This window comes from Schistocerca nitens, chromosome 2 (assembly GCF_023898315.1).
Source record: "Schistocerca nitens isolate TAMUIC-IGC-003100 chromosome 2, iqSchNite1.1, whole genome shotgun sequence".
Classification (NCBI taxonomy): domain Eukaryota; kingdom Metazoa; phylum Arthropoda; class Insecta; order Orthoptera; family Acrididae; genus Schistocerca; species Schistocerca nitens.
Window position 1 is genome coordinate 469,084,318 of NC_064615.1, and position 27,897 is coordinate 469,112,214.

General features: G+C 44.3%; 1 protein-coding gene across 1 annotated transcript in view; it reads right to left on the bottom strand.

The window, feature by feature from the left end:
- The window catches only part of LOC126235102 (odorant receptor Or2-like), a 117,748-nt gene that overhangs the window by 39,965 nt on the left and 49,886 nt on the right, over positions 1 to 27,897 (bottom strand). The window contains exon 5 of the mRNA XM_049943836.1: positions 17,484 to 17,588. Coding sequence (XP_049799793.1) covers positions 17,484 to 17,588 — 105 coding nt within the window. The remainder of the gene's footprint in view (positions 1 to 17,483; positions 17,589 to 27,897) is intronic.

The following is a 27,897-nucleotide window of genomic DNA, read 5'->3' on the forward strand; positions in this document are numbered from 1 at the left end:
CATCAGCCCCTTTAATCGATTGCACGTGAAAATTTGGGTCTTAATTCTGACAGAAACCAGTTATGACCTTCTGAAAGTACAGCTTCTAAACTTCTGGTTGTTTGTCACTCGCTCCGCCCCACTGGAGCTGCCTAGTGCCCGAGTGCGCAATACTGTACACTGACAACCAGAACTCTCACTGGATTCTGAAATTCCGCTTCTGTGTACGCCCCTTGAAATCAAAACGAATAAACCTAAGCAAACGAAGAATTATTCAGAAATGGAGTTCATGATTTTCGATTTACAATTTGCTCAAGGCAGTTACGTAGAAGAATAGAGCTTCTCCTGTAAATGTACTTAATTTGAACAGCGCAGGCTTTAAAATGCAAAGAAAATAACGCACAGTAGCGATGGAAATAATTAACTACCACTACATTATTTCTTTAATGACACACTAATTCGTTTCATTCCTTTGCATGGTGATCAGCACATCTGACTGCCATGCAGCAGGCCCGGGTTCGATTCCCGGCCGGGTCGGAGACTTTCTCCGCTCGGAGACTGGATGTTGTGTTGACATCATTCTGACAGGCAAGCCGCACAATGTGACGTCAACTGAAAACTTGCAACCCTGCGGCCGAACTTCCCAAGTGTCCTTGTTCAGCCCTTCATGGAGGCGACAATTCGATTGAATCCTCATATCTCTGTCCACTGGTAGGATGTCCTCGTCGCTAGTTGGCGGAAATACTGAAGTACTTACCACGATGCCCACTCGTATAAGACTCAATTTATGGACGATGTGCAACAAGTGAGTGAGTAAGTCGAGGACCGAGATGTGAGTCACCCTCAGACTTCGACGTACTTGTCTAGCTACGTTCTGTTCTTCCCATACGTCTTTATGGACCATGTTGTGCTGTAAGCATATAGTTCAGTTTTTATCACTTGTAAATAGCGAATGAGTGTATTTTGTTTCTCTCTCTCTCTAAAAAATGGTTCAAATGGCTCTGAGCACTATGGGACTTAACATCTGAGGTTATCAGTCCCCTAGAACTTAGAACTACTTAAACCTAACTAACCTAAGGACATCATACACATCCATGCCCGAGGCAGGGTTCGAACCTGCGACCGCAACAGTCGAGCGGTTCCGGACTGAAGCGCCTAGAACCTTTCGGCCACCGCAGCCGGCTCTCTCTCTCTCAATCTTTATCCCCCCCTCTCTCTCTCTTATTATTATTCTTCTTATTATTAATTTTTTGTTCGAAGCCACCCAGTATTTTCGTTATTACTCTTACCGCCACATGACTGATAAGTAGAAACATTAACTAATAGCAAATGAAATGAAATAAATGTTTAGTTCGAACATAACAACAGTTTCACGCAGGAAGATTATTTCTTTCAGGAAATTTATGGCAGTTGCGGGTTCAAGCATAAAAAAGACTTCCCAGAGATACATATTGACAACGTAACTTGCAGGAAAACGTCAGTGATCTCATTGAATCCCATATGGTGCATGTGCAAAACAGTGTCGATCATTTGCGGTGACTACTTATCGCTTGATGGGACAGTATAAATACACGGCCGAGTCACGTTAACGTGACCACCACCTTTGTTTGACGTCAATGTGTAATAGCCACTCACAGACAGACGGTGATAGCACTAGCATTGGAGGGTAGACAGGGTGAGTCACCTAAGAGATAACACCCCTTTTATTTCGTGAGCGATTCTAGGTATCGGAAAGAAGTTTTTAGTAAATGATAGTACGCTAAGGGATGTGTACTTTGGTATGTAATAAAGTGTCTTAACTCTCGTATCCGTTGAGATATTGAAGCAGGTATGGTTTTTTAAACAGAATTTACTACTTTTTTAAAGGCATCCGAAAGCGCTTGAAAAGACAAGTTCAATGACATAATGTTTGCTGATGTTGAAACTCTTCGCAAAAAAATCTGAGAAATGAAAATCAATGTGACCAGAGTCAGCTATTGCGATTGAAATAACCACCAGAAAGAGCTCTCATGGGAGGCTCCGTAGCAAAACAGGCATGCGCTACTAAGATAAGACCTCATTTCCTATATGACGCTGATACAGGGTAAGCTCTGATTTTTGTGTGTGGAACTACGGCATATGCTACTTCTCGCGCATCAGATGGCACTTAGGAAAATTATTTCAAATGTGTGTACATTTCCAAACAATCACAGTTTCCAGAATGATTGCCAGGAAGTTTCATATCAGCGCACACTCCGCTGCAGAGTGAAAATCTCATTCTGGAAACATCCCCCAGGCTGTGGCTAAGCCATGTCTCCGCAATATCCTTTCTTTCAGGAGTGCTAGTTCTGCAAGGTTCGCAGGAGAGCTTCTGTAAAGTTTGGAAGGTGGAGACGAGATACTGGCAGAAGTAAAGCTGTGAGTAGCGCGCGTGAGTCGTGCTTCGGTAGTTCAGATGGTAGAGCACTTGCCCGCGAAAGGCAAAGGTCCCGAGTTCGAGTCTCGGTCGGGCACACAGTTTTAATCCGTCAGGAAGTTTCAATCACAGTTTCGTCAGGCAATTTTACATTTAGACTGTCTCCGTTGCTGCTTGTAAAATCCAAAACAGAAGCGTCGGTCACTTATATTTCATAATGATGAACAGCCCGATTCAACGGAAAAAGAGAACTGCCATATTAACCTCCTTACTTCTGAGAAAAGGTAGCTGACCTGTCTCTGCCTGGAGACGAATATGTCTATGAATACTACTCAAAATAGTAATTACTTTGAATACACTGCAAATAAACTAAACAGTTTTATTCAGATTGACTGATGATATGTTACCCACAAAATAAATGCTTTTCTTAATAAAACGTAGTTTTATATTTTACTTAAGTCTGTGCTCAAATTGTTTACCATCGATCCAAGATACATTTGCAATGAACGTTCTAGGGACAGATGAAAGTACATTGGAAGATATGCCCTTGGCATGCTGTGGCGATTCGACGTCACATATCGTCTGACGTAATTGGGGCTTCATGATAAACTACATGTTTCAGAGGTCCCAACAGAAAGAAATGAAGAGGAATCACATCAAGGGACCTGGCCAGGTGTTGTACTGTAGCATTCCATTCCATTCAACGGCCAGGAAAATTTACATTCAGTAATTGCGTTGCAACACGGAGAGCGTGAGCTGGGCAGCCGTCAGGTACAAATCACATACACAGTCGTTTATCTACATATCTTTTGTAGAAGAACAGTTCGTAAGAAAGAATGTATAAATATTTCCATTGGACGTTCCTGGGATAAAGTAACGTCGTACAGTGAAATTTTCTTTGATGCCGCAGCGTAGGTTTACGTTTCACGCCCGTTGTTGTTGTACCTAACGTAACCAGGGTGTATTTTCAGCTGCTCTGTAGTGCACGTTACTTAAATTTACGAGTACATTACCGTGGTTCGTAAACGGAGCTTCGTCGGTAAAGAGCACACGTTGTAGAAATGTAGTGTCGTCTCCCAAAGGATGCGGAGCAAACCAACAAAATTCTATACGACTTTCTAAAGCACGTCCTCCGAGTGCCTGATGTGACAGATGATAACGGTGGAATTTATGTCGATGCAAGATGAGAATGACACTCCTCTGGCTGATCCTACACTTATTGGTAATACGTCTAGTGCGTCATTCGCCTTATAAAAGTAGCTTCTCTAACTTCTGCTCATTGGTGTACATGTCTCCATGCAAGGGATGTTGAATAAAAAATGACCACAACTCCTGTTATTTCTGCAGTGCAGACAAGTAGACAGTCGAAATACTTGATGCAACGACGTAGTCTCGCATGAGCGTGTTTACAACGCAGTAGCTGATTTCGGCCGACTTACGTCATAGATTAAGAACATCTCTCGGATTCTTTTGCGAAGAGTTACAACTTCAACATTAACAAGCATTACGTCACTCTACTCGTCTTTCCAAGCGCTTTTAAAAGATCATATTTGCTTTAATATATCGATGGATAGAAGAACTAAGACTACTTATCACGTATCACACTATATGTCCTTTAGTGTACTATCATTTGACGCAAATCTCGTTTCGATATCTGGAACCATTCACGAAATATAGTGGGTGTTACGTCTTGTGTGACTCACCCTGTATGAAGCGTGTCGGGGGAACGCGGGAACACTACAGTCGATGGTATAATGCGGAAACGGAGTGTAAAGGACGAGCCAGACAATAAGGGATTTTACTTTATTATATGAGCCTCCAAACGGCAACTTCATTTTTCTATTGCGGCCAAGCCACGGCCGGCAGTGTTAGCTTTCATCCCACGGTCTAGTAACAGGAAGTCAGCCCCGAGGAAGGGCACCTTGGACACGCGCCTCTCTCATTTGCTGACTAGGTAACGCCGCCCCAGGAGTCGCTTAGCACGCAACGCTCTGGAAAGTTCCGTGCCGCCCGCACGGTTTTCTCGGTCCTGACCAATCAGGGCGGAGGAAGCCGCGTGGTGCGTCGAACATACCCGGCCGCCCGTCGCCGGGCCCGCTCTCTGGTATCCTTGCTCACCCGCGAATCGGATGCGCGCCCTGTAGCAGTGAACATCTCCCGCTTCTACCGGTGCTGAGGCACTGTGGACTTAGTTTTGGCAGACCACAACTTTCGGTAGCTTCGCGAACAATGTTTCGCCAAACTCTAAGCTCTGGCTCACCCTCACCTCCCTGGACCTATGTAACGCCTTCCAACATGCTTTCGCCAATAAATGGCCTTTCTCTAAAATTAACCCTAATCATTCCATAACAGCCACCGCCTGCCCATTATAGCGTCCCCAGTGCTATATTACGAAAGGACTTGAAAAACAGTATTTATAAATTGAATAATATGTTTTTATCGTGTAGCCGTAAAATAATAATCTCTCTGTCCAAGTTTCAAATGCAAAGAAATAATTTATGACAAAATGATCTAAAGAGACGACAAGATACGCTCTTTTGTTAATTTTTTAGTCGTCTCGTCTTCTTCTTTTGTCTTGAATGTGTTTAGAGGGACGTCTTGCGAGTGCTGGCAAATGTAAGCATATTTGTATGAGTTAAGCATATAATATACTGATTTAATATTATTGTGCACTTTTAATTTGTAAGAGATTTTCCCGATTTCATGTCCGCCTTCCTTGAATTAACCTGCATTCAAGTAATTTACAGTTCAACAATCGCAGCAGCCGATGCAGCCAACGACGCCATTACGTGGCGATATTAACTTATGAAAAATTAGCGGAAGCGGAAAACTCGCCCGCTATTAACATAGTATTAATTTTTCTCCACAGCCGCCCGACGTTGCAGAAAATACTTAGCTTTAAGATTCTTATTTTCAGTACCATAGCCGAGACCCAGAGCCAGGATTCTGACTACAATACAATGGTTAACGGAGGTAAGAAAAATACTCTCGCGCGTGTGTGGACCGCAATTGTAATTAATAACTAAAGATCTTATGCTTTAAGGTGAACTGACTAGCCGAGGAAATTAATATGAAAAGTTTATTACATTGTACAACTTATAAGCTCATGTTTTAAGATTCAGCGAGTCTAACATTCATTAATGTAACGAATAATTTGAAATTAATATTGTTAAAAAGGAGAACTTCAGGAAAGCATTTAATCGTAAAATCAAAATTAAATGGATATCATTTTTATTATGGCCCACCACTTAAGTCGGCAACAATCAAAAAATAATAATAACCATAACAATATATATATTAAATTACGACGGCCGACGGACGCGAGACCATACGCCTGTCCTGTACAGGAGTGACTTATCTGACGACCAAAAGGGCAAGATCATTGGCTTTTGGGTCAAGGGTACAAGTATTCCCAGCCGGCCGGAGTGGCCGTGCGGTTCTAGGCGCTGCAGTCTGGAACCGAGCGAACGCTACGGTCGCAGGTTCGAATCCTGCCTCGGGTATGGATGTGTGTGATGTCCTTAGGTTTGTTAGGTTTAATTAGTTCTAAGTTCTAGGCGACTGATGACCTCAGAAGTTAGGTCGCATAGTGCTCAGAGCCATTTGAACCAAGAATTCCCGAAACTGTGTGGTTTGTAAACCGTCCGCGTGCCTCTGTGGTTAAAGTATACCGTGAATGCAAAACGGCGCTATCCAAAACCGGCACCAGACAACTGTGGTGCACCACGGATCATAGATGACAGGGGTTAACGACGGCAGCAGAGATGTGTATGGGCGAGTAGACGAGCAACTGTTGAGCAACTGACGACCCTGATGAACCAAGGGGCTGCCAACAGTGTGTCTTCAACGACCGTTCAGCAACGTTGCTGCGTATGGGCCTCCGCAGCTGCCGCCTGTTTCATGCACACATACTGACTGTTATTTATTGACGACGAAGGCTTGGATTTGCACGCCAGTACCGCGAGGAGACGTCCGCCGAGTGGTGACAGGTGGCTTTTTCAGCTCAATCAGTTTCATGCTCCATCGGACAGATGACCATTGACGTGTATGGCCCTGCAACAATCATCGCAAGGGTCCAGGCAAGAGGAGGGAGCGTTATGATCTGGAGAATGTATTCGTGGCATTCTCTGGGTAATATCTTCGTTCTGGGTCCGCAGCTCGTGGTCGTGCGGTAGCGTTCTCGCTTCCCACGCCCGGGTTCCCGGATTCGATTCCCGGCGGGGTCAGGGATTTTCTCTGCCTCGTGATGACTGGGTGTTGTGTGCTGTCCTTAGGTTAGTTAGGTTTAAGTAGTTCTAAATTCTAGGGGACTGATGACCATAGATGTTAAGTCCCATAGTGCTCAGAGCCATATGAACCATCTTCATTCTGGAAGGCACGGTGGATCAACATAATAAGTACGCGTCTTTCCTTGTCCACCCCTACATGGAGTTTATTCTTGCTCAGCTCAATGGTATCTACCAGCAGGATAATGCAGCGTTTGCAGTATACTTGCGTGGTTCGAAAAGCACAAGGATGAGTGTACCGTACTCCCCTGGCAACCAAACTCCCAGGATTTTAACCCAGTCGAGAATCTGTGGGACCCCCTCGGTCGGGCTGTACCCGCCTTGGATCCTCAACAGAGAAAGCTAGCGCAGCAGGCCACAGCACTGGAATCCGCATGGCTCCACATCCCTGTCGATACCCTCCAGAACCTAACTGACTCTTTTCCTGCACATCTACCAGCGGTACATCCTGCAAAAGGTGTTTATTCAGGCTTTTTACAGGTGGACATTAATGTGACTGGACGGTGTAATTGCTTCGTCCGTTTATGAGCAATTCCACTGCTACAAAAATTGTCTCCTGATGCCTTGAATCTTAGCTACCGTCATCACATAGGACCCACATCAGTGCTGGAAAGACGAGAGCTAGAAGACACATGACAAGGAACTATTCTTTTGTAAATCCTTCAATTAAAGGGAGGGGTCTACTAAACGTTATTTTAAAACATTTAAACACATGAAGTGCTGTTCGTTGCAAGCGAGTGATATGCTAGTGCAGGGGTTCCCAACAAAATTTTCTCGAGGACCCCCTGATCGAGCATGATGGGTACCCAAGTACCTAAAAAAGCCAAATTAAGAGTCTCTATGCGTTTTCTATTTTTGGTACTTAGAAAAAACATTGACATATTCATTATTGAAAAAATACTTAGGGGCAGCGCGCGCAGTCTAAGGGCATACAGCAGAACTATTTGCCTGTATCTAATTCTAGTTTTGCACTAGAGTGTGCTAGTGGCTCTGAGCACTATGGGACTCAACATCTTAGGTCATAAGTCCCCTAGAACTTAGAACTACTTAAACCTAACTAACCTAAGGACATCACACACACCCATGCCCGAGGCAGGATTCGAACCTGCGACCGTAGCAGTCCCGCAGTTCCGGACTGCAGCGCCAGAACCGCACGGCCACCGCGGCCGGCAGAGTGTGCTAGTGTCAGTTGGCTCTAGGAAGACGCTAGACGCAGAAGTTAGCGTTCGCTAAGGCTCTGCTCATGCAAGAAGCAGTCAACACAAAAAATCTGTCACCATACGAAATATATTTAATACATTTTTTATCCTAATAGCATCTTGGGGACCCCTCTGGCATAGCTCGCGGACCTCTGGGGGTCCGCTGACCACCTGTTGGGAACCACTGGACTAGTGTGGCACCAGTTATTTTGTAATGCTGCATATTGTAACATAGAAAATTATTACGAGTTGTCACCTTGCAGGCCGGCCGGAGTGGCCGTGCGGTTCTAGGCGCTACAGTCTGGAGCCGAGCGACCGCTACGGTCGCAGGTTCGAATCCTGCCTCGGGCATGGATGTGTGTGATGTCCTTAGGTTAGTTAGGTTTAATTAGTTCTAAGTTCTAGGCGACTGATGACCTCAGAAGTTAAGTCGCATAGTGCTCAGAGCCATTAGCCATTTTGTCACCAAGCGTCACCAAGCGTAGCTTGCCGTGGAGCCGGGAGGAGAACAGATTTTAGTTCTCATCCTGGCACATGTGGTGCCGGCTACTGCGCCGAGCGAACCTTGTACGTATTTAACGGTGCGTGCAATACGTTACACATACTCTTCATGAATCTGAAGAAGTACTATTAAATATTAACCGAACTTTTTCATACTTTGTATACAAATTTCTATATATAACACAACCATTTTGTTAAATTTTCAAATTAATAACTTCAATACTAGAATGAGATTTTCACTCTGCAGTGGAGTGTGCGCTGATATGAAACTTCCTGGCAGATTAAAACTGTTTGCCAGGCCGAGACTCAGGTCCCGAGTTCGAGTCTCGGTCTGGCACACAGTTTTAATCTGCCAGGAAGTTTCAACTTCAGTACTTTCGGAGATATAAAATTTACGTAAAACACATAATAACTGTGCTGGCATTGTGAAGCGGACTGAGAGATTGTAATGTGTTCATCTATAGCATCAATTCAAACTACAAGCAAGAGGGTAGATTCATATAATCTAATTTTCTGGAATTTTCTTTAGTTTCATTGCCACTGGTTTCTGATGTAATTAAAAGTGCTTTGGAAAATTATTATTTCATCGTGTTTCTGTTGTGTGTTTTGGAGAGACTGAGAGAGTGAATGGAGGACATACGTAAAGTGGGAATGTGGTATTATATTAAAAATATGAAAATTTATGCGTAAGAAAGTTGTTGTGCAATAGGGGAATTTGTGACGTATGTGCGAGTGAGCCAGAAGGGGCATGGAGTATTAAATTTATTAGTGATTATTTTGTAGAAAGGAATTGCATTTTGTTTCCATTGAATTTGTTTTGTTTTCGAAATTACGAGATTTCTATCTATACACACCAAAAAAAGTTTTGCATCACCCCAGTTCCCAGAACTCCTGAAAACAGACGTTGACTGTGGATATTGTAACCCAGACACAGTCCCTTTGACTGTTCAGAGATGTCACTAAACCCGCCCAAAGATGTAAACAACCATGCATGAGCACCGCCTATTAGATGGAGGAGGTCCGACAGCCGATCAGTTCCAGTCATTCCACCAGGAAGGAGTTATTCGGCTCGTGTGGTCTGTAGTTCAACCATGCCTAGACGGTCAATACCGCGGGTTCGATGGCGTCCGCATTGTTATTTTGTACCAGGAAGTGCTCTCAACAAGGGAAGTGTACAGACGTATCGGAGTGAACCAAACCGATGTTGTTTGAACATGGAGGAGATACAGGAACTGTCGATAAAATGCCACGCTCAGGCCGCCAAAGGGCTACTACTGCAGTGGATGACCACTACCTACGGATTATGGGTCGGATAAATCCTGAGAGCAACGGCACCATGTTGAACAATGCTTTTCGTACAGCCACAGCATGTCGTGTTACGACTCAAACTGTGCGCAATAGGCTGCATGATGCGCAACTTCACTCCCGACGTCCATGGCGATATCCATCTTTGCAACCACGACACCATCCAGCGCGGTACATATGGGCCCAACAACATGCCGAATGGACCGCTCACGATTGGCATCACCTTCTCTTCACCGACGAGTGTCGCATATGCCTTCAACCAGACAATCGTCGGAGACACGTTTGGAGACAACCTGATCAGGCTGAACGCCTTAGACACACTGTCCAGTGAGTGCAACAAAGTGGAGGTACCCTGCTATTTTGGAGTGGCATTGTGTGGGGTCGACGTACCCCGCAGATGGTAATGGAAGGCGCCGAAACGGCGGTACGATACGTGAATGCCATCCTCCGACCGACAGTGCAACCATATTGGCGAGGCATTCGTTTTCATGGACGATGATTCGCGCCCCCATCGTGCACGTCTTGTGAATGACTTCCTTCAGGATAACGTGATCGCTCCACTAGAGTGGCCAGACATGAACTCTATCAAACATGCCTGAGATAGATTGAAAAGGGCTGTTTATGGACGACGTGACCCACCCCAAGGATCTACGCCGAATCGCCGTTGAGGCGTGGGACAATCTGGACCAACAGTGCCTTGATGAACTCGCGGAGAGTATGCCACGACGAATACAGACGTGCATGAATTCAAGAGGACGTGCTACTGGGTATTATAGGTACCGGTGTGTACAGCAGTCTGGAGCACCACATCGGAAGGTCTCGCTGTATGGTGGTACAACATGCAATGTGTGGTTTTTATGAGCAATAAAAAGGGCGGAAATGATGTTTATATTGATCTATATTCCAATTTTCTATACAGGTTCCGGAATTCTCGGAACTGATGTGATGCAAAATCTTTTTGATGTATGTAAATTACTTGTGGTAAGCTGATTGGCTGACATTAGAAATCTTCTCGAGATGATTGATTGGTGCTTAACATACTGGCCAATAGGAATTTAGCATTCCCCCGCGTTTGAGCAGGGCTTTGTGCCTCGGATCTATGAGTCGAGACAGTCGCTCGGGAGCCGTTTTCTGGTAAAGACCTATGTTAATCCGTGTTGATCAAATTTGTACACAATGAAGAAGTTCGCACGTTTGATCCGTTTTCAGCGGCTACAGTATTGAGTATTTTGTGAAAGTTTAAGCTTTGTGAGTAGCTTATTTCAGGAGATGTTTGCGTGTGAACATTTCATGTCGTACATAAACTCCGCGTGGAGTGTTTCGTACAGCCCGCATCTCGTGGTCGTGCGGTAGCGTTCTCGCTTCCCACGCCCGGGTTCCCGGGTTCGATTCCCGGCGGGGTCAGGGATTTTCTCTGCCTCGTGATGGCTGGGTGTTGTGTGCTGTCCTTAGGTTAGTTAGGTTTAAGTAGTTCTAAGTTCTAGGGGACTTATGACCACAGCAGTTGAGTCCCATAGTGCTCAGAGCCATTTGAACCATTTTTGTTTCGTACAAATTGCGAGACATTATGGCAAGCACTTTTTTACAAGAAACCTACTGAACGACTGAATGTGTTAACTCGCAAGTAGTCGTGGGCCAGTGACTGTTCAGAACGTTCACAATATCAGGTCAGACTAAATATCTTCTGGCTGCTTTCGAATGCGAAATTGTAACAGAGACAAGTCAGTAACATTGCATAATTGATGACGGGATATTAAATACGGACTTGATAGCCGTTTTCCTTGTTTTAAAGACAATAAATCAAACTAAAGGACATTTTGTCATTTTTTTCAAACCATTCATGCAAGCATCCCGAACACTCGATAGTCTAAGTAAATTTCAGCTATTGTCCATGGAATGGAGTTTGTGGCCTTTGCATGCTATGTATTTTGTCTAACTTTCGTCAACGCTGCTTTTGTCGACTAAACCATTATCTATCATCGCAGAGTGAAGAGGCAGACAGCCTGAAACCTATCCAAGTATGTGGAATGTGGACATAGCTTAAAGGATAGTGAGAGTCCAACCCGTCTCGCCGCAATGTCATACAGAAGTTCGTTTAGAAATCTGTGTGTTACCTCTAGTAAATTATCTGGTAACATTTAAGATCTTCTTTGAATCCTATACAAATTAGAATAGAAATGACTAGTTACGGTTTCTTACTCTAATTTTAGTTCTGCAGGGACGATGATTCATACATCCATTGTGGGCAAAACATTTATGCTCCTATACTACTCAACTACAATATTAATGCACATTGCCGTTGTCGGAAATGCTCGGTGTCGTTACAGTAAACAAGTACAGTGGTGACTAAGGAAAGCGCGTCGCACTGTCAACGCGTTCAGGTCAGCTGTGCTTATACTATCAGTCCCGACTAAGCGCTGACTCACGATAAGCCGACTGCAGCGCTCTAATACCTAGGTGCAATAATATTGTGGGCGACTGGTATATTATGAAGTTCTAACACTTGTAAATAGGCTGTTTAGGTTTTTATATTGGTAACCCCACGTAGCGCTCTGTACGAAAATCACTGGCTGTGCTGTGTGCAGTCTGTGGCTGGTTGGCATTGTTGTAATACTCGCTATTGTAGTGTTGGGCAGTTGGATGTGAACAGCGCGTAGCGTTGCGCAGTTGGAGGTGAGCCGCCAGCAGTGGTGGATGTGGGGAGAGATATGGCGGAGTTTTGAGAGCGGATGATCTGGACGTGTGTCCATCAGAGACAGTAAATCTGTAAGACTGGATGTCATGAACTGATACATATATTATGACTTTTGAACACTATTAAGGTAAATACATTGTTTGTCTCTATCAAAATCTTTCATTTGCTAACTATGCCTATCAGTGATTAGTGACTTCAGTAGTTAGAATCTTTTATTTAGCTGGCAGTATTGGCGCTCTCTGTATTGCAGTAGTTCGAGTAACGAAGATTTTTGTGAGGTAAGTGATTCATGATAGGTATAGGTTATCGTTAGTCAGGACCATTCTTTTGTAGGGATTATTGAAAGTCAGATTGCGTTGTGCTAAAAATATTGTGTGTCAGTTTATTGATGATTTGAATAAGTAAAGGGAGAAATGTCTGTGCACGTTCAGTTTTGCTGAAAGTACTTTCTGAGAGATACCAGAAGACACAGTGGTTAGTTTATTTGACAGCTACACGATTATATCACGACGCTACTAATGTGTGACATAATTTATATTGCTGCTTTTGCGGTGTATCTGTTTTATATCTGCACAGTTTTTCTGTATTCTTCTGGAAAGGAAAACATGTTTTAGTAGTAACTTTTATGGTATAGCTACAATGAGACAGCCTTTTTCGTAGCACAACATTACATTACAGTTTAGTACTTTCTTGATCACGGTACTGTACGTAATAACTACAATATCTAAATGCATGGCATTTCGCTTTTGTTTATTACGAGGTAAGTACATTGACTTCCACAGAACTTTGATTACAGACGATGATAATTATGACACTTGGCACTTTTTTTACCCTTAAGTAATGACAGAGATTATCTTACAACAAGACGCACAGTTTAGCGCTACAGTACACGTAGTTGAGTGATTAATTTTGTACTTAAAACATTTATTTTTAAAGATTTTTGAATTACAAAGATACAAAGGTTTTCCGTGATACATTTCATTCCATTGCTGTAATCTGTAACACTTAAGGGTATAATTACATTAATCCTTGGGGGGGGGGGGGGAAGATGACACTATTGAAATGAGCAATGAATTTTTTTTTTAGGTTTTAATATTATTGCAGAAAGCTATGACGTTCTTGAGATTTGACTGAGGTTTTATGATGTTATTGTTACGATGACAATGTGTATTATGCTGCTGATGTACGTTTATGATCAATAAGCTGATGCTATATGAGGAATGTGATTACGTGTTTATATGTATGTGAATAATAATAGAAGTCAGGGACTCTGGTTTGTGAAAAAGAATGTTGGAAACCAAGAATCATACTTTAAGAGTTATGACTTGTGTGTCCATGCATGAATGTATCACAACACTTCTATTCATGAGATTTCGTTTCTACGGATTTCTACTGTAATTTTTCGATTTGTGCAATTTTTTTTTATATGAGATTGTCACTGTAGCACAAACTGCTGTCGAAAATATTTCGGTGAGAAAGCTAAGTGACCTTGACATAATGCGTTGTGGGCGCCCAGCTATGCACCAGTCGCCAGGAGAAAAAGCCATTAGGTGAAAAAAAAGAGGCCATTAACCTTGCTATTGACATTCCTTTGTAGAAAATATCGCAAATATGACACGCTATTACTTGGAAACATATGATTATACTGTGGAGCACGTACTTTGTGTTACTTACTGAAAAGCTTATGAATTGATGGGAAATATTCTTACATCTGCACACCTGATTATGACAAGCGTCTTTTCTACGAGAGTTGAGAGAATTTCTACTGACTTATGAAATGGTACATAGCTATTGAATGATGTTTTTATGCTTTGCTTTACATAGTTGCTTATTTCATTTGCTATTTGGTTTCCAGCTGTGTTGCAGCATTTGTTTTATAAAATAAAATTAAATGCATTTGCTAATGTGAACACTTTCTGTCAACAGATCTGTTAAATAATAATTTTATGATCCACATTCTTCAAAAAAGGAGCACTTGGAAAGGAAAGAACAATAAGAAGGGACTAATAACAGTAACTGCATACATAATTTTCTTTTCAAGTACTTGGTAATTTTTTTTGTAGAATAGGTTGTTGTGGTGCACCACTTTAATGACATAGACACTAAGATGTGAATAGACATTTCTCTTATCTGCATTGTTGTCTTTAGTGTACTATTTTTCTGCTTCAGCTTTTCTGCTTCAGCTATCACATATTCAGGTATAAGTTATTGCATTTGATGCTGCTGTTTGCCAGGCATAGTGATAATGTCACTTTGTATTACTCTGTTAAGCCAGTTTTACTACTGATTTGTTTTTCTTGTTGCTGCACATTGGCTCATATTAGTTGTAATGTTGCATTTGCTTTGCTAATTTATATTTATTGCTACTAGCTTTGCCAATTTGCATTTTTATCTCATTGCTGTTTGTGTTAATTGTTTGTGATGTTGCATTGCTTCGCCATTGGTTTGTGCATCTGAGCTCAGTAGATTTAAGTTAGCTTAAGATGGTGTAGGCTATATAAGAGAACGAGTTGTGATGAATTGGAAGAAATGCATTGAGAAGATATAAGAAAATGGTTTGACCAAAAAAGTAGTGTACAGTGAAGAAAAATTATTTTGAAAGAGGATATGAACAAAAAAGTATGGTTTAGGAACAACAGGTTTAGATAGGATTTTTTTGGAAATAAATGATGAGGTAAGATAATGGAAATAAATAATGAGGTAAGAAATATGTGAACATATAAACACAGAAAGCATGCTTGGATAGGATTATTTTTTTTTTTTTTTTTGTGGGAACAAATGTTGAAATAAGAGGAAAGATCTATGGAATGAAGTTTTGGGTTGGAGTGCAGTACCAGATGTTACACTGAAAACAAACTCTGTCCTTTCCTTTTGTGTAATTCCGCTATGTGTTTGTGTATCCTTGTGTATTTGTGTTCTTCCTGTCTCAGTGTACTGTTTCATAAAATTTTTTTCTCTTCTAATACTAAACTACATTCACTATGATGAGGAATACTGTTATTCTCAAATATAATATGCATTAATAATATGTTATTTACCTTGTAAAGATGTTCAGACATTATTTCCGAAAGCTATTCTGATCTTTTATGTATTTACTTATGTCATAATTCCTGTAACATTGATGTATATGTTTATTTCTATTCTTTTGTAAAGCCCATATTACTACAAATGTTATCTGTACTATTATGCCGGCCGAAGTGGCCGTGCGGTTAAAGGCGCTGCAGTCTGGAACCGCAAGACCGTTACGGTCGCAGGTTCGAATCCTGCCTCGGGCATGGATGTTTGTGATGTCCTTAGGTTAGTTAGGTTTAACTAGTTCTAAGTTCTAGGGGACTAATGACCTCAGCAGTTGAGTCCCATAGTGCTCAGAGCCATTTGAACCATTTGTACTATTATGTTCTTTAATGATGTATTTTGTACCTTTATAATTGTATTCTTATGTAGTAAATTTATAATTGTATAGACACCAGTTGTTCAAATTAAGTTTCATTTCAGTGCGCACATTTGTGTTGGTTATAGTATACGGACAATATGTGAGAAGTTGGGACTGTTAGTGTTTTGCACGTGTGTTGATAAATCAGCAAGGTACTGGTTAACAGCATTGCTGGTTCTAAGGACAATTCCAAAAACTTTGTGTGTGCACAAGTGGTGGTTTATGGACTTGCTATTTTGTCTGCAAGACTCTTCGATGGTGATTGTGCACCTGCACAGTCGCAACAGATGGCTGCTGGCCGTCTCTACAAGGACTGCAGTGGGTCTGTACCTTTGATGGCCCACCAATACCATACTCTCTGCCAGGACTACAGTGGGTCTGCTCTGTGATGACCTACCTACCAATATTCTTTAACTTCAACTGACTCTGCTGTGGGTTTGCTCTGCTGTGGACCATTACCTGTCTGCATGTCAAGAGTCAGCATTATCTTTCTGTTGGAAGGTCAACACTACTTCTTTCAAGACTGCATGAAAATCCACTACTTCCGTGTGCATTTTCTTATACTGCTCAGACTTTGTGCATAAAATTGTAATTAATACTGTTATGAATGATCAGGACTGTCTTTATGGAATGTGAGAAAATTTTAACTTTTGGGCAATATTGTATCGATAAGTGTGTGCATTTGATATATTTGTTAGCGTTAATATAAATTTTTTTAACAAATATGTATTGGCCAGTGCCCAAAACAATTTGTAAAATTTTTTGTGGGGAGCATGGGGACTATGTAAGTAGGCTGTTTAGGTTTTTATATTGGTAACGCCACGTAGCGCTCTGTATGAAAATCACTGGCTGTGCTGTGTGCAGTCTGTGGCTGGTTGGCATTGTTGTAATACTCGCTATTGTAGTGTTGGGCCGTTGGATGTTAACAGCGCGTAGCGTTGCGCAGTTGGAGGTGAGCCGCCAGCAGTGGTTGATGTGGGGAGAGAGATGGCGGAGTTTTGAGAGCGGATGATCTGGACGTGTGTCCATTAGAGACAGTAAATCTGTAAGACTGGATGTCATGAACTGATACATATATTATGACTTTTGAACACTATTAAGGTAAATACATTGTTTGTCTCTATCAAAATCTTTCATTTGCTAACTATGCCTATCAGTGATTAGTGACTTCAGTAGTTAGAATCTTTTATTTAGCTGGCAGTATTGGCGCTCTCTGTATTGCAGTAGTTCGAGTAACGAAGATTTTTGTGAGGTAAGTGATTCACGAAACGTATAGGTTATTGTTAGTCAGGGCAATTCTTTTGTAGGGACTATTGAAAGTCAGATTGCGTTGTGCTAAACATATTGTGTGTCAGTTTATTGATGATCTGAATAAGTAAAGAGAGAAATGTCTGTGCACGTTCAGTTTTGCTCAGCTATTTGAAAATCAAATAACGTAAGGGGTTTATCAGCACAATCATTCATAAATTTTTCTAAGGGGATGTTTCACACTCCGTGCTGCTGCGTGCGATATCAAAGCAAACTGAAAGCTTGTGTTTCGGTACGTGTGCCATATCGTCTAATTCTCGCATTGTTTGCACTACTTAGGAGTTGGGAAAGTCATTGCCGCCAGTAGTTCAGAGAAACAGAACACAGAGATATTTGCGATCGCGAAGAAGCTGATAGGAGCACGCTGCAGCGCTGCACGCACCTCTGAGATGACGTCATCGCAGTACTTGCAGTAGATGAGCAGCTCCGAGGCTCCGGTCAGCATGTAGATGACGACCCGCGCCAGCAGCGGGCTGCCCACGGGGATCTGCGGCACAGCACATTCTGCATGTGACAAGGCTTGCTGGCACCAATAGTATGTACTAGCTACTGGTGGCCGTATACGAAAATAAACATTGATCAGCCACATGACATTAAGGTCTCCAAGAAGCCGAACATAACCATTTCCAGTGAATGATGAGTTCAGTTGGACCAGAGCACCAGTCCATTCCATGTAATCTCTGGCCACGCCATTATCAAGCCAGCACCAGCTTGCACAGTGCCTTTTCGACAACTTGTGTCCATGAGTCAGTGAGGTTCGATCCCCACCAAAAGCCCTTACCAACTGAAATCGGGACTTTTCTGACCAGGTCTGTCTAGGGTCCAATCGATACAGTCACGAACCCCAGAGAGGCGCTACAGACAATGTCGTGCTGTTAGCCAAGGCACTCGCGTCTGTCGCCTGCTGCCATAGCTCATTAACACCAAATTTCGCCGCACTGTCCTAACGGTTACGTTCGTCGTAGTTACACTTTGATTTCTGCAGTTATTTCATGCACTTTTGCTTGTCTGTTAGCACTGACCAATCTACGCAAACACCGCCGCTCTCAGTCGTTAAGTGAAGGCTGTCGGCCACTGCGTTTTCCGTGGTGAATGCTAATGCCTGAACTCTGGTATTCACTGTAGATCAAGGGATACTGAATTCCCATGAGTCTAGCTCCAACTACCATTCCGCGTTCAAAGTCTTTTAATTCCCGTTGTGCGGGTATAATCACGTCGAAAACGTTTTCATACGAATCACCTGAGTACAAATCACAGCTCCGCCAATGCACTGCCCTTTTGTGTACGCGATACTACCGCCATCTGTATATGTGCATATCGCTATCCCATGGCTTCTTGTCACCTCAATCTATGACCACATGCGCAACGCTTGGTGGCGCTGCGGGCACATGACGCAATAATGAAAGTACATAACCGAAGCAAAGGAAATGGGGAATCACAGTAGCGACGATACGGCCGTAAACAGCGAAATCGAATGGCGTAAATGACTTTCACAAAGTGCAGTTTGTAATGGCCCGTGCCTGGAATCGAGCAACTCGGAAACGACGAAGCTGGTCGCCTGCCGCGTGCTCCAAAATTGAAGCAACAAGCTGAAAGTTTGCAACGTTGCCTTTATTTTGCCACAAAACAGTACAAACAGGTGATAGTAAAGTGGAAAGAATGTAAAAAATACAGCACGTAGTCAACTGCAACATGCATCACGGTAGACATATTCTCCGTTTTTTTCTTTCTTTTAAACTTAACAGATTTGTACATACATTCTGACAACAGTATGGGGTGTGACCACCACTGGCACCAATACAGGCCTGATAATGACGGGACATGCTGTGAATGATGTCATCAATCTCATGTTGAGGCAATAACGCCCATTCTTCGTGCAGAGTTGCTCATAAGTCTTGGAGAGTGGTTGGTGGATTCTGACGCGATGCAACCCGATTTCCCTTGTGCATCCCAGATATGGTCTATGGGATTCAAATCGGGAGAGTGAGCAGGCCACGCATTGCGTCCAGTATCTTCCGTTTCCAAAAAACATCAACCATCCGTGCTCTATGACTTCGAGCATTATCGTACCTCAATACGAATTCTAGGCCGACAGCACATCGTAACAACAGCGAATGAAATACCAAGGTTTCTTCACGGTACCTGACAGCAGTTAAATCTTGCTGATTCTCCCGTATAACTTCATGATGAACTGTTAGAGTGCTCAACATAATCCTGACTATTAGGGGTCCTGCTCGACATCGGTCTCTTGCCATACTGTTTGGGTCCAGAAATCGTGTTCCACGTGCCCTCCAGAAACGACTCCGTCTAGAATCAATCTCTAGACCAAATCGGGACTCATCTGTGAAAATAACATTGGCCCAAAGTTTGACCGTCCAGGTGGCATGTTGACAGCTCCTATATAGACGTTGTCTTCTGTGAAGACACGCCGCCGGCAGGTGTGGCCGAGCGCTTCTAGGCGCTGCACCCTGGAACCGCGCGACCGCTACGGTCGCAGGTTCGAATCCTGCCTCGGGCATGGATGTGTGTGATGTCCTTAGGTTACTTAGGTTTAAGTAGTTCTAAGTTCTAGGGGACTGATGACCTCAGCTGTTAAGTCCCATAGTGCTCAGAGCCATTTGAACCATTTGAAGACACGCCACAGGTAAACAGACAACAGAACAACAAAGGCCACTCTGCTGAAGCCGTCTGTACACCGTATACCTCAATACAACACGTTCCGGGGATGGTGCGAGGTCAGATGCCAGTTGCAGTGCAGTATAAGGCGGTCCCTTACAGGCAAATAACGGTCCACTCTTTCTGATGTCACACGTGGTCGGCCCTGTCCTAGTCTCCGTGATACAGTTTCGGTCTCAATAAACTATCGCTTCGTTCGAGAAACAACAAACAGGTTCACATTAAGCCATCGGACCACATCAGATTGCGACTCTCCGCTCCCTTCTTCCTAATGCCCTCCACAGCCGAGAGTCTGTTGGCGACTTCTCTGTGCCATACTGCACCATCTGTGACTGTGTACACAGCGATTGCGGATGTGGGACTACCCTGCAAACACTACCCAGCTTGACAGGTGGTTCGAAATGGCTCTGAGCACTATGGGACTTAACTACTGAGGTCATCAGTCCCCTAGGACTTAGAACTACCTAAACCTAACTAACCTAAGAACATCACACACATCCATGCCCGAGGCAGGATTCGAACCCGCGACCGTAGCGGTCACGCGGTTCCAGACTGTAGCGCCTAGAAGCGACGGCCACACCGGCCGGCCTTGACAGGTGCCTTGACGTCATTCCTGCCGTGTTTATCCATTGATCGGAATGCCAACTTCCGTGTAGAACACTTCGTAACGACATCTGTTGACAGTTTGTTTGATTATATCGTGAATTAGACACATGACGGGTAAGTAACAGTTTGTTGCTTTAATTTTGGACACCAGTGTACGTATAGTGGTTGAAAAACGGTGAAGCCATGAGTAGGGGAGAAGATGCTGGACATCTGCATCATATCACAGAATGTGGAAGTCGTAGGCCCCCGCACTCTGTAAAGCAATATAGGTGGCGATATGTAATAGATCTAATGATAGGGTCTACAGTCTACAGTTATGGTGCAGGTGCAAATGTTTCGGAGCATGTCATCCAGCACTCCTTTCCGAGCGTGGGATTCCGCAGCGGACGGCCCCAATGTTGACCCAACGACACAGTCAATTTCGATCGCAGTGGGCACGGATTCACAGATATTAGACCGTGCGTCAATGGAAACGGATGTCCTGGTCGTGTGAATCATTTTCCTTGCTACAGCGGGTCGATGGTCGTGTCCGGACACGCAGTCATCTACGCGAACAGCTGCTCGAAATATGCACCGCGCCACTGATGAGAGTTCGTGAGAGTAGTCTGTGCTGCGGCAGTAATCGAAGGCTGGACTGCCTGAACATTGCTGCGGACCTCATGCTTTGATGTGTTCCCTGACGGCGACAGTGTCTTCCAGCAGGATAACTGTCTGTGCCCCGAGAACAGAATCATGTTGGAATGTTCTGATGAGCACGACAGTAAACACTTTGATGTACTGGCCTCGATATTCGCGTATCTGATCCGAATGAAACACATCTGGACAGTATCAGCCACCAGTTTCGCATCCACAAACCGATGGCCTGTAATGTACAGCAATTGCGTGACCTGCTGCGTAGTAGTAACAGAATCATGGATACTGATTTTCATTGTTTGTTGAAGGAAAGAAATAATTTCATTTGTTCTGACTCACGTCACCAGTAACATACCAAAGGTTTGTGGAATCCATGCCAGATTTTCAAGGTCGCCCATACGATGGGTTATAGGGGGAGGGGGGTGAGACCTGGGGATATGGAGTATTTTTAATATTTTGGAGGAGGAATAGCGATTTGTAAATAGCCAGCTCCGACCCTGTTGAAAACCTGCGTAATATCGACTTTTAAATCCTTTTCTTGAAAGAAAAACATTGACTGACCATATTTGTCATTTCCCTGAGAGCTATGGGTAAGGGGGACGGGGGGGGGGGGGGAGGGAGGCGCCCTCAGGTACGGGCGCTCTTGCCAGCACTCTATTATGCCTTTTAAGTCCTTGGTCATAATGTTTTGGTTCATTCGTGTATCTTTAATGGGAGGGTCTGCAGCAACCTTGTTTATTTTGTAAAACTGCTGTCAGATGTTTACGCACCCATCTTCAGAAGGTCTACATGTCTTTACAAGCACAGACAACAAAATTTCAAAATAAGAGCTTTAGTGCTGTCTTTTCCTAGCGGGTTTTATTTTTCGCTTTGAATAATTTCACTGCACAGCAGAGCAATAGTAGTGGTGTTATACATATATGCTCTACATATGTGATGGACACCTTGTAGCAAACAGCAATAGCGGTAAACTGGAGCAAGACACTCGCATCCATTTTTATGTTAGCGGTATAGGCGCATCATTTAAGGTCCTGTTAATGACATTCAATTCGTTAGTTAAAACAGTAAAACACCCGTGGATGCTGTTTTTCGTTGTTTGCTAATTAACAGAAAAAGTTGCATTTGTTCTACATCTTGAACATGTCTGTAAACAGCAGCTGTAAAGCGATGTCTTCTAGAGGATACAAGAATCAACCAATTAGTTGCTTGAGACAGTTTTATTAGAACTCTTGACCTAGTTTTTAATAATTATAAAATTACTTCAGAAGGAGATTGTATCATACTGGTTACAAAAGGTTCAGGTTAAAGAGAAACAGTAAATACATGTTAAACGACTGGAATCCAGAAGTCCACTCTTACTTATTACATGTTGCTTTGAAAGGGTACGTTTGACTCTTGTCAAGTAAACGTTCACCTCAATAACAATAAAATAGCAGGTCATGGTCATCAGATATGAAGGGTGTAAAATTCACTGATACAACTTGTCAACTGACTAACGTACTAGGCTCTCACCCTGGATTACTACACATTAATAAAATTTAGCATTGCAGGAGGTATAAAACAGGACACTTTGTACTTCATTTGCTGTGTAACACACCAGTGGGGATCTAATAACGGTATTTAACTAACCCATAATCTATTAATTTTCACTTCCTTTCTATAAAATGCGTAGTAGTAAACTTTACGCAAAACAGCATGCTTACAAGATTACATAAGATGAATTGAGAAAAAAAAGCGCGTTATTGGGGGTGAATAATCGTTCTGAGCAGTTTATGCCTAATAATTAACAAAAATAGTACGTGACAGTGTAAGTCTGCCTTTAACAGTACAATCTAGTACATGAAGTATTTTACATATTAGGTGATGCTAAGAAAATTATTTAAAAACTGTTCACTTAAAATGCATTATAACAGAAAATTCTGTAAAAACACAACTTCGTCAGCACGATTACAGGCACAATGTATAAATATTCTTGTTTAGGAAGAGAGACTGTTGCTTCAAGTAGATTAAATGTAGTACTTAACAGAAAATTATTTAGATTCTAGATAAAAACTCTGACGATGTAAAATAAAACATAATATCCTAAAATAGTCATACGTACTGGGCGCCTTTCATTTTAGTATGGCAACAGGACTGTACCCTACACATATAGTGCAACATATGATAGCCAGCCGTCAGCCTCCGTTGGTGAAGCACCAGGAGTTAGCAAGGCTCATATTTAACTTTTCTGTTTGTTTTCATAGTTTGATTCTTATACTCTTTGCGTGTTTTTGAGTGCTTGCACAGTTTAATTTTTAAATTCATTGCGTGATTTTGTGTTTGAGAGATGAAGCATCGTGCTTTCGTAACAGTAACGTGTGCATTCACACTTTTTGTAGCACAGTAGTCATCTGTTTGTTTGTTTTGGAAGGCCAGTGACTGTTGACCACAGCTCAGTCAGGTACCAGCCTCCGTTGATGAAGCACCAGGAGACTAGCAAGTAACATATTACAAATTTTCTGTGTGTTACAGTCTCCTTACGAAGAATATAATTTTATAATTGTCGAAATGTTAGTCAAGTATTCTAATAAAACTGTGCTAAGCAGCCGTTCCTCCCCACGACTGTTCTAAATTATTAGTTATTGCCTTATATATAGAAAAATGTATATATATATATATATATATATATATATATATATATACTCCTGGAAATTGAAATAAGAACACCGTGAATTCATTGTCCCAGGAAGGGGAAACTTTATTGACACATTCCTGGGGTCAGATACATCACATGATCACACTGACAGAACCACAGGCACATAGACACAGGCAACAGAGCATGCACAATGTCGGCACTAGTACAGTGTATATCCACCTTTCGCAGCAATGCAGGCTGCTATTCTCCCATGGAGACGATCGTAGAGATGCTGGATGTAGTCCTGTGGAACGGCTTGCCATGCCATTTCCACCTGGCGCCTCAGTTGGACCACCGTTCGTGCTGGACGTGCAGACCGCGTGAGACGACGCTTCATCCAGTCCCAAACATGCTCAATGGGGGACAGATCCGGAGATCTTGCTGGCCAGGGTAGTTGACTTACACCTTCTAGAGCACATTGGGTGGCACGGGATACATGCGGACGTGCATTGTCCTGTTGGAACAGCAAGTTCCCTTGCCGGTCTAGGAATGGTAGAACGATGGGTTCGATGACGGTTTGGATGTACCGTGCACTATTCAGTGTCCCCTCGACGATCACCAGTTGTGTACGGCCAGTGTAGGAGATCGCTCCCCACACCATGATGCCGGGTGTTGGCCCTGTGTGCCTCGGTCGTATGCAGTCCTGATTGTGGCGCTCACCTGCACGGCGCCAAACACGCATACGACCATCATTGGCACCAAGGCAGAAGCGACTCTCATCGCTGAAGACGACACGTCTCCATTCGTCCCTCCATTCACGCCTGTCGCGACACCACTGGAGGCGGGCTGCACGATGTTGGGGCGTGAGCGGAAGACGGCCTAACGGTGTGCGGGACCGTAGCCCAGCTTCATGGAGACGGTTGCGAATGGTCCTCGCCGATACCCCAGGAGCAACAGTGTCCCTAATTTGCTGGGAAGTGGTGGTGCGGTCCCCTACGGCACTGCGTAGGATCCTACGGTCTTGGCGTGCATCCGTGCGTCGCTGCGGTCCGGTCCCAGGTCGACGGGCACGTGCACCTTCCGCCGACCACTGGCGACAACATCGATGTACTGTGGAGACCTCACGCCCCACGTGTTGAGCAATTCGGCGGTACGTCCACCCGGCCTCCCGCATGCCCACTATACGCCCTCGCTCAAAGTCCGTCAACTGCACATTCGGTTCACGTCCACGCTGTCGCGGCATGCTACCAGTGTTAAAGACTGCGATGGAGCTCCGTATGCCACGGCAAACTGGCTGACACTGACGGCGGCGGTGCACAAATGCTGCGCAGCTAGCGCCATTCGACGGCCAACACCGCGGTTCCTGGTGTGTCCGTTGTGCCGTGCGTGTGATCATTGCTTGTACAGCCCTCTCGCAGTGTCCGGAGCAAGTATGGTAGGTCTGACACACCGGTGTCAATGTGTTCTTTTTTCCATTTCCAGGAGTATATATATATATATATATATATATATATATATATATATATATATATATATATATATATATATATATATATATATGAAGATGGTATCTGTTCTTTCGGACATGCAGCTCGTTAGAATGAAATCACAATTAAATGAGTACCCCTAGCTGCATTCAGGTGTTTATATAAGTCAACGGGGTCAGTTGAAAATGTGTGCCCCGACCGGGAACTCTTCACGGGAATCGGCAGGGGCACTATGAATATAGTGCGGGGCAATAAGTTGGCAATGTGGGTCTCACGGGAGGCGTGCCAGTAATAAGTCCCTGCATCCGCACTATCCTCTGTGTCCTCGGTGGTTCTAATGGATGCCGGCAAGGTAGCTCAGCGTGTTCGGTCAGAGGGCTGCCCGCCCTCTGTAAAAAAAAAAAAAAAAAAAAAAAAAAAAAAAAAAAAAAGCTGAGTAAAGGAATCAACGAACAACTTGAACGCATGTCTTTTGACGTCCGCCCAGACGAAACGCAACGAACAATACCGAACACAAATGGGGAAAAAAGGATGGATAGAGCGTCTGCCATGTAAGCAGGAGATCCCGGGTTCGAGTCCAGGTCGGGGCACACATTTTCAGCTGTCCCCGTTGACTTATATCAACGCCTGTATGCATCTAGGGGTATTCATTTCATTGTAATATTAAATGTCTTTTACTTAAGATACTTAGTGTTGTGTCTAGCTCCTACAGCATAGACACAATGAGGTAGCTAGGTGCACGCTAAACTAACGCAGACGGGCGTGAATTCTGAAACAGGATACTGGATGAAAACTATAAAGAAAAGAATAGAGCTTCTCATATACTTAACTTTAATGAATCCTTGGAATACATCTCTCTTGAATATTCGTTAGCTATAGGCACTGATACAAATGGCGCCTTGCTAGGTAGTAGCTATGGACTAAGCTGAAGGCTATTCAATCTGTCTCTCGGCAAATGAGAGGAAAGCTTCATACGTCTGGTCGCAAGCTATGTCGTCCGTACAACTGGGGCGAGGTCTAGTCCGTGTCTCGTGACCTGCCATGTGGTGGCGCTAGGTTGCGATTACACAGTGGCGACACGCGGGTCCGACATGTACTACAGGACCGCGACCGATTTAAGTTACCACCTAGCAAGTGTGGTGTCCAGCGGTGACACCACATTCCTCCCCCGCAAATTGGCGAACGGTCGTGAGATAAGGCTTCCGCCCGCTGTGGGGAGGACCCCATGTTGACGTATGCGATGAGGTGGGGAGCCTAACAACAGGCGAGGCTGTGCCACCCGCACCCGGCCATTCGGTCCGAGGGGAGCTAGGAAACGCCTGCAAACCTAGTCCAGGGTGCACGTCAACATGAGGTGTATGCGCACGTAATGAGACAAGAGGGGCCGAAGGGTCGACCTCCATGTGGTCGGAGCACCCGACGGGCGAAGACGACATCTGGTCCGGAGCGGGCAAGAGGACCATGGCGGAGGACGGCTGGTCACGGGAAGCGAGCGGCGGCGCGTGACCCAGGGAGGCGCCAGGCGGCTGCAGCGAAGCGTCCACTGCGGGCGGCGCCGGCGGCGGCGGCTGCGGCGGCGGCGCGACGCCATGAGGCAAAATGGAAGGCAGCGTCGGTAACACCTGGGGATGAGGCGAGCCAGTAGATGGGTCCCCAGGGCGCTGACCTGACGGCACCGTCGCTGAAAGCAGACGGGGAGCGGCAGAACCCAGGCGACGACAGAGGCGCAGCTGAGTGAGATGCCGACGCACCTCACCAGAGGCCCCCAAAACCAAATACATCGCGCGGCCGAGGCAGCGAAGAATGCGCCCTGCGAGCCAACGCTGTGAACCGCGATAGTTGCGATAATAGACAACGTCGCCAGGAGCAAAAGCAGGAGTCTGCCGCTGCACAGGAACCTGATGCGGCGGATGCAGCAAAGACATCAGGGTGCGATGAGGACGACCATGGAGCAATTCAGCCGGCGAGCGACCATCGCGGGGCTGAGAGCGATACGAAGACAAAAAGAGCAACAATGCGTCCTCCCGAGAATGCGACTCTTTCAATTTCAACATCTGTGACTTGAAAGTCCGGACCAATCGTTCAGCGGCACCGTTTGACTGAGGCGAAAACGGCGCGGATGTCAGATGTTGAATACCATTGGCCTTGCAGAATGACTGAAATTCTGCGGACATTAATTGTGGGCCATTGTCGGAAACAATAGTCTGCGGAAGACCCTCAATGCAAAAGATAGCAGACAAGGCTTGGATTGTGGCAGAAGACGTCGTGGAAGACATCCGGACAACAAAAGGAAAATTACTGAAAGCATCGACCACAACCAACCATCGAGCATTCCAGAATGGACCAGCAAAATCGATGTGCAAGCGTTGCCAAGGGGAAGTGGCTTTCGGCCATGCAAAGAATTTCCGCGGCGGTGCGGATTGTTGTTCGGCACACGCCACGCACGAGGAGCACATATTTGTAATCGCAGCATCGATTCCGAACCAAGTACAGTGCTGACGAGCAAGTTGTTTCGTACGCACTATACCCCAATGTCCTTGGTGGAGAAGCTTTAAGACAGATGACTGTAACGAACGTGGGACCACGACTCTGGACTGATCATTATCGGAACGCAACAACAAAACACCACGCCGTACAAAAAGTCTCTCCTTGTGAGCAAAAAAACGGCGAACCAAAGGATCTTCGATCCGTGACTTTGACAAGGGCCATTGCGTAGCAACAAAACGCAAGACAGTAGCAAGGACAGGGTCAGCAGCTGTGGCTGTAGCTACATGACGAAA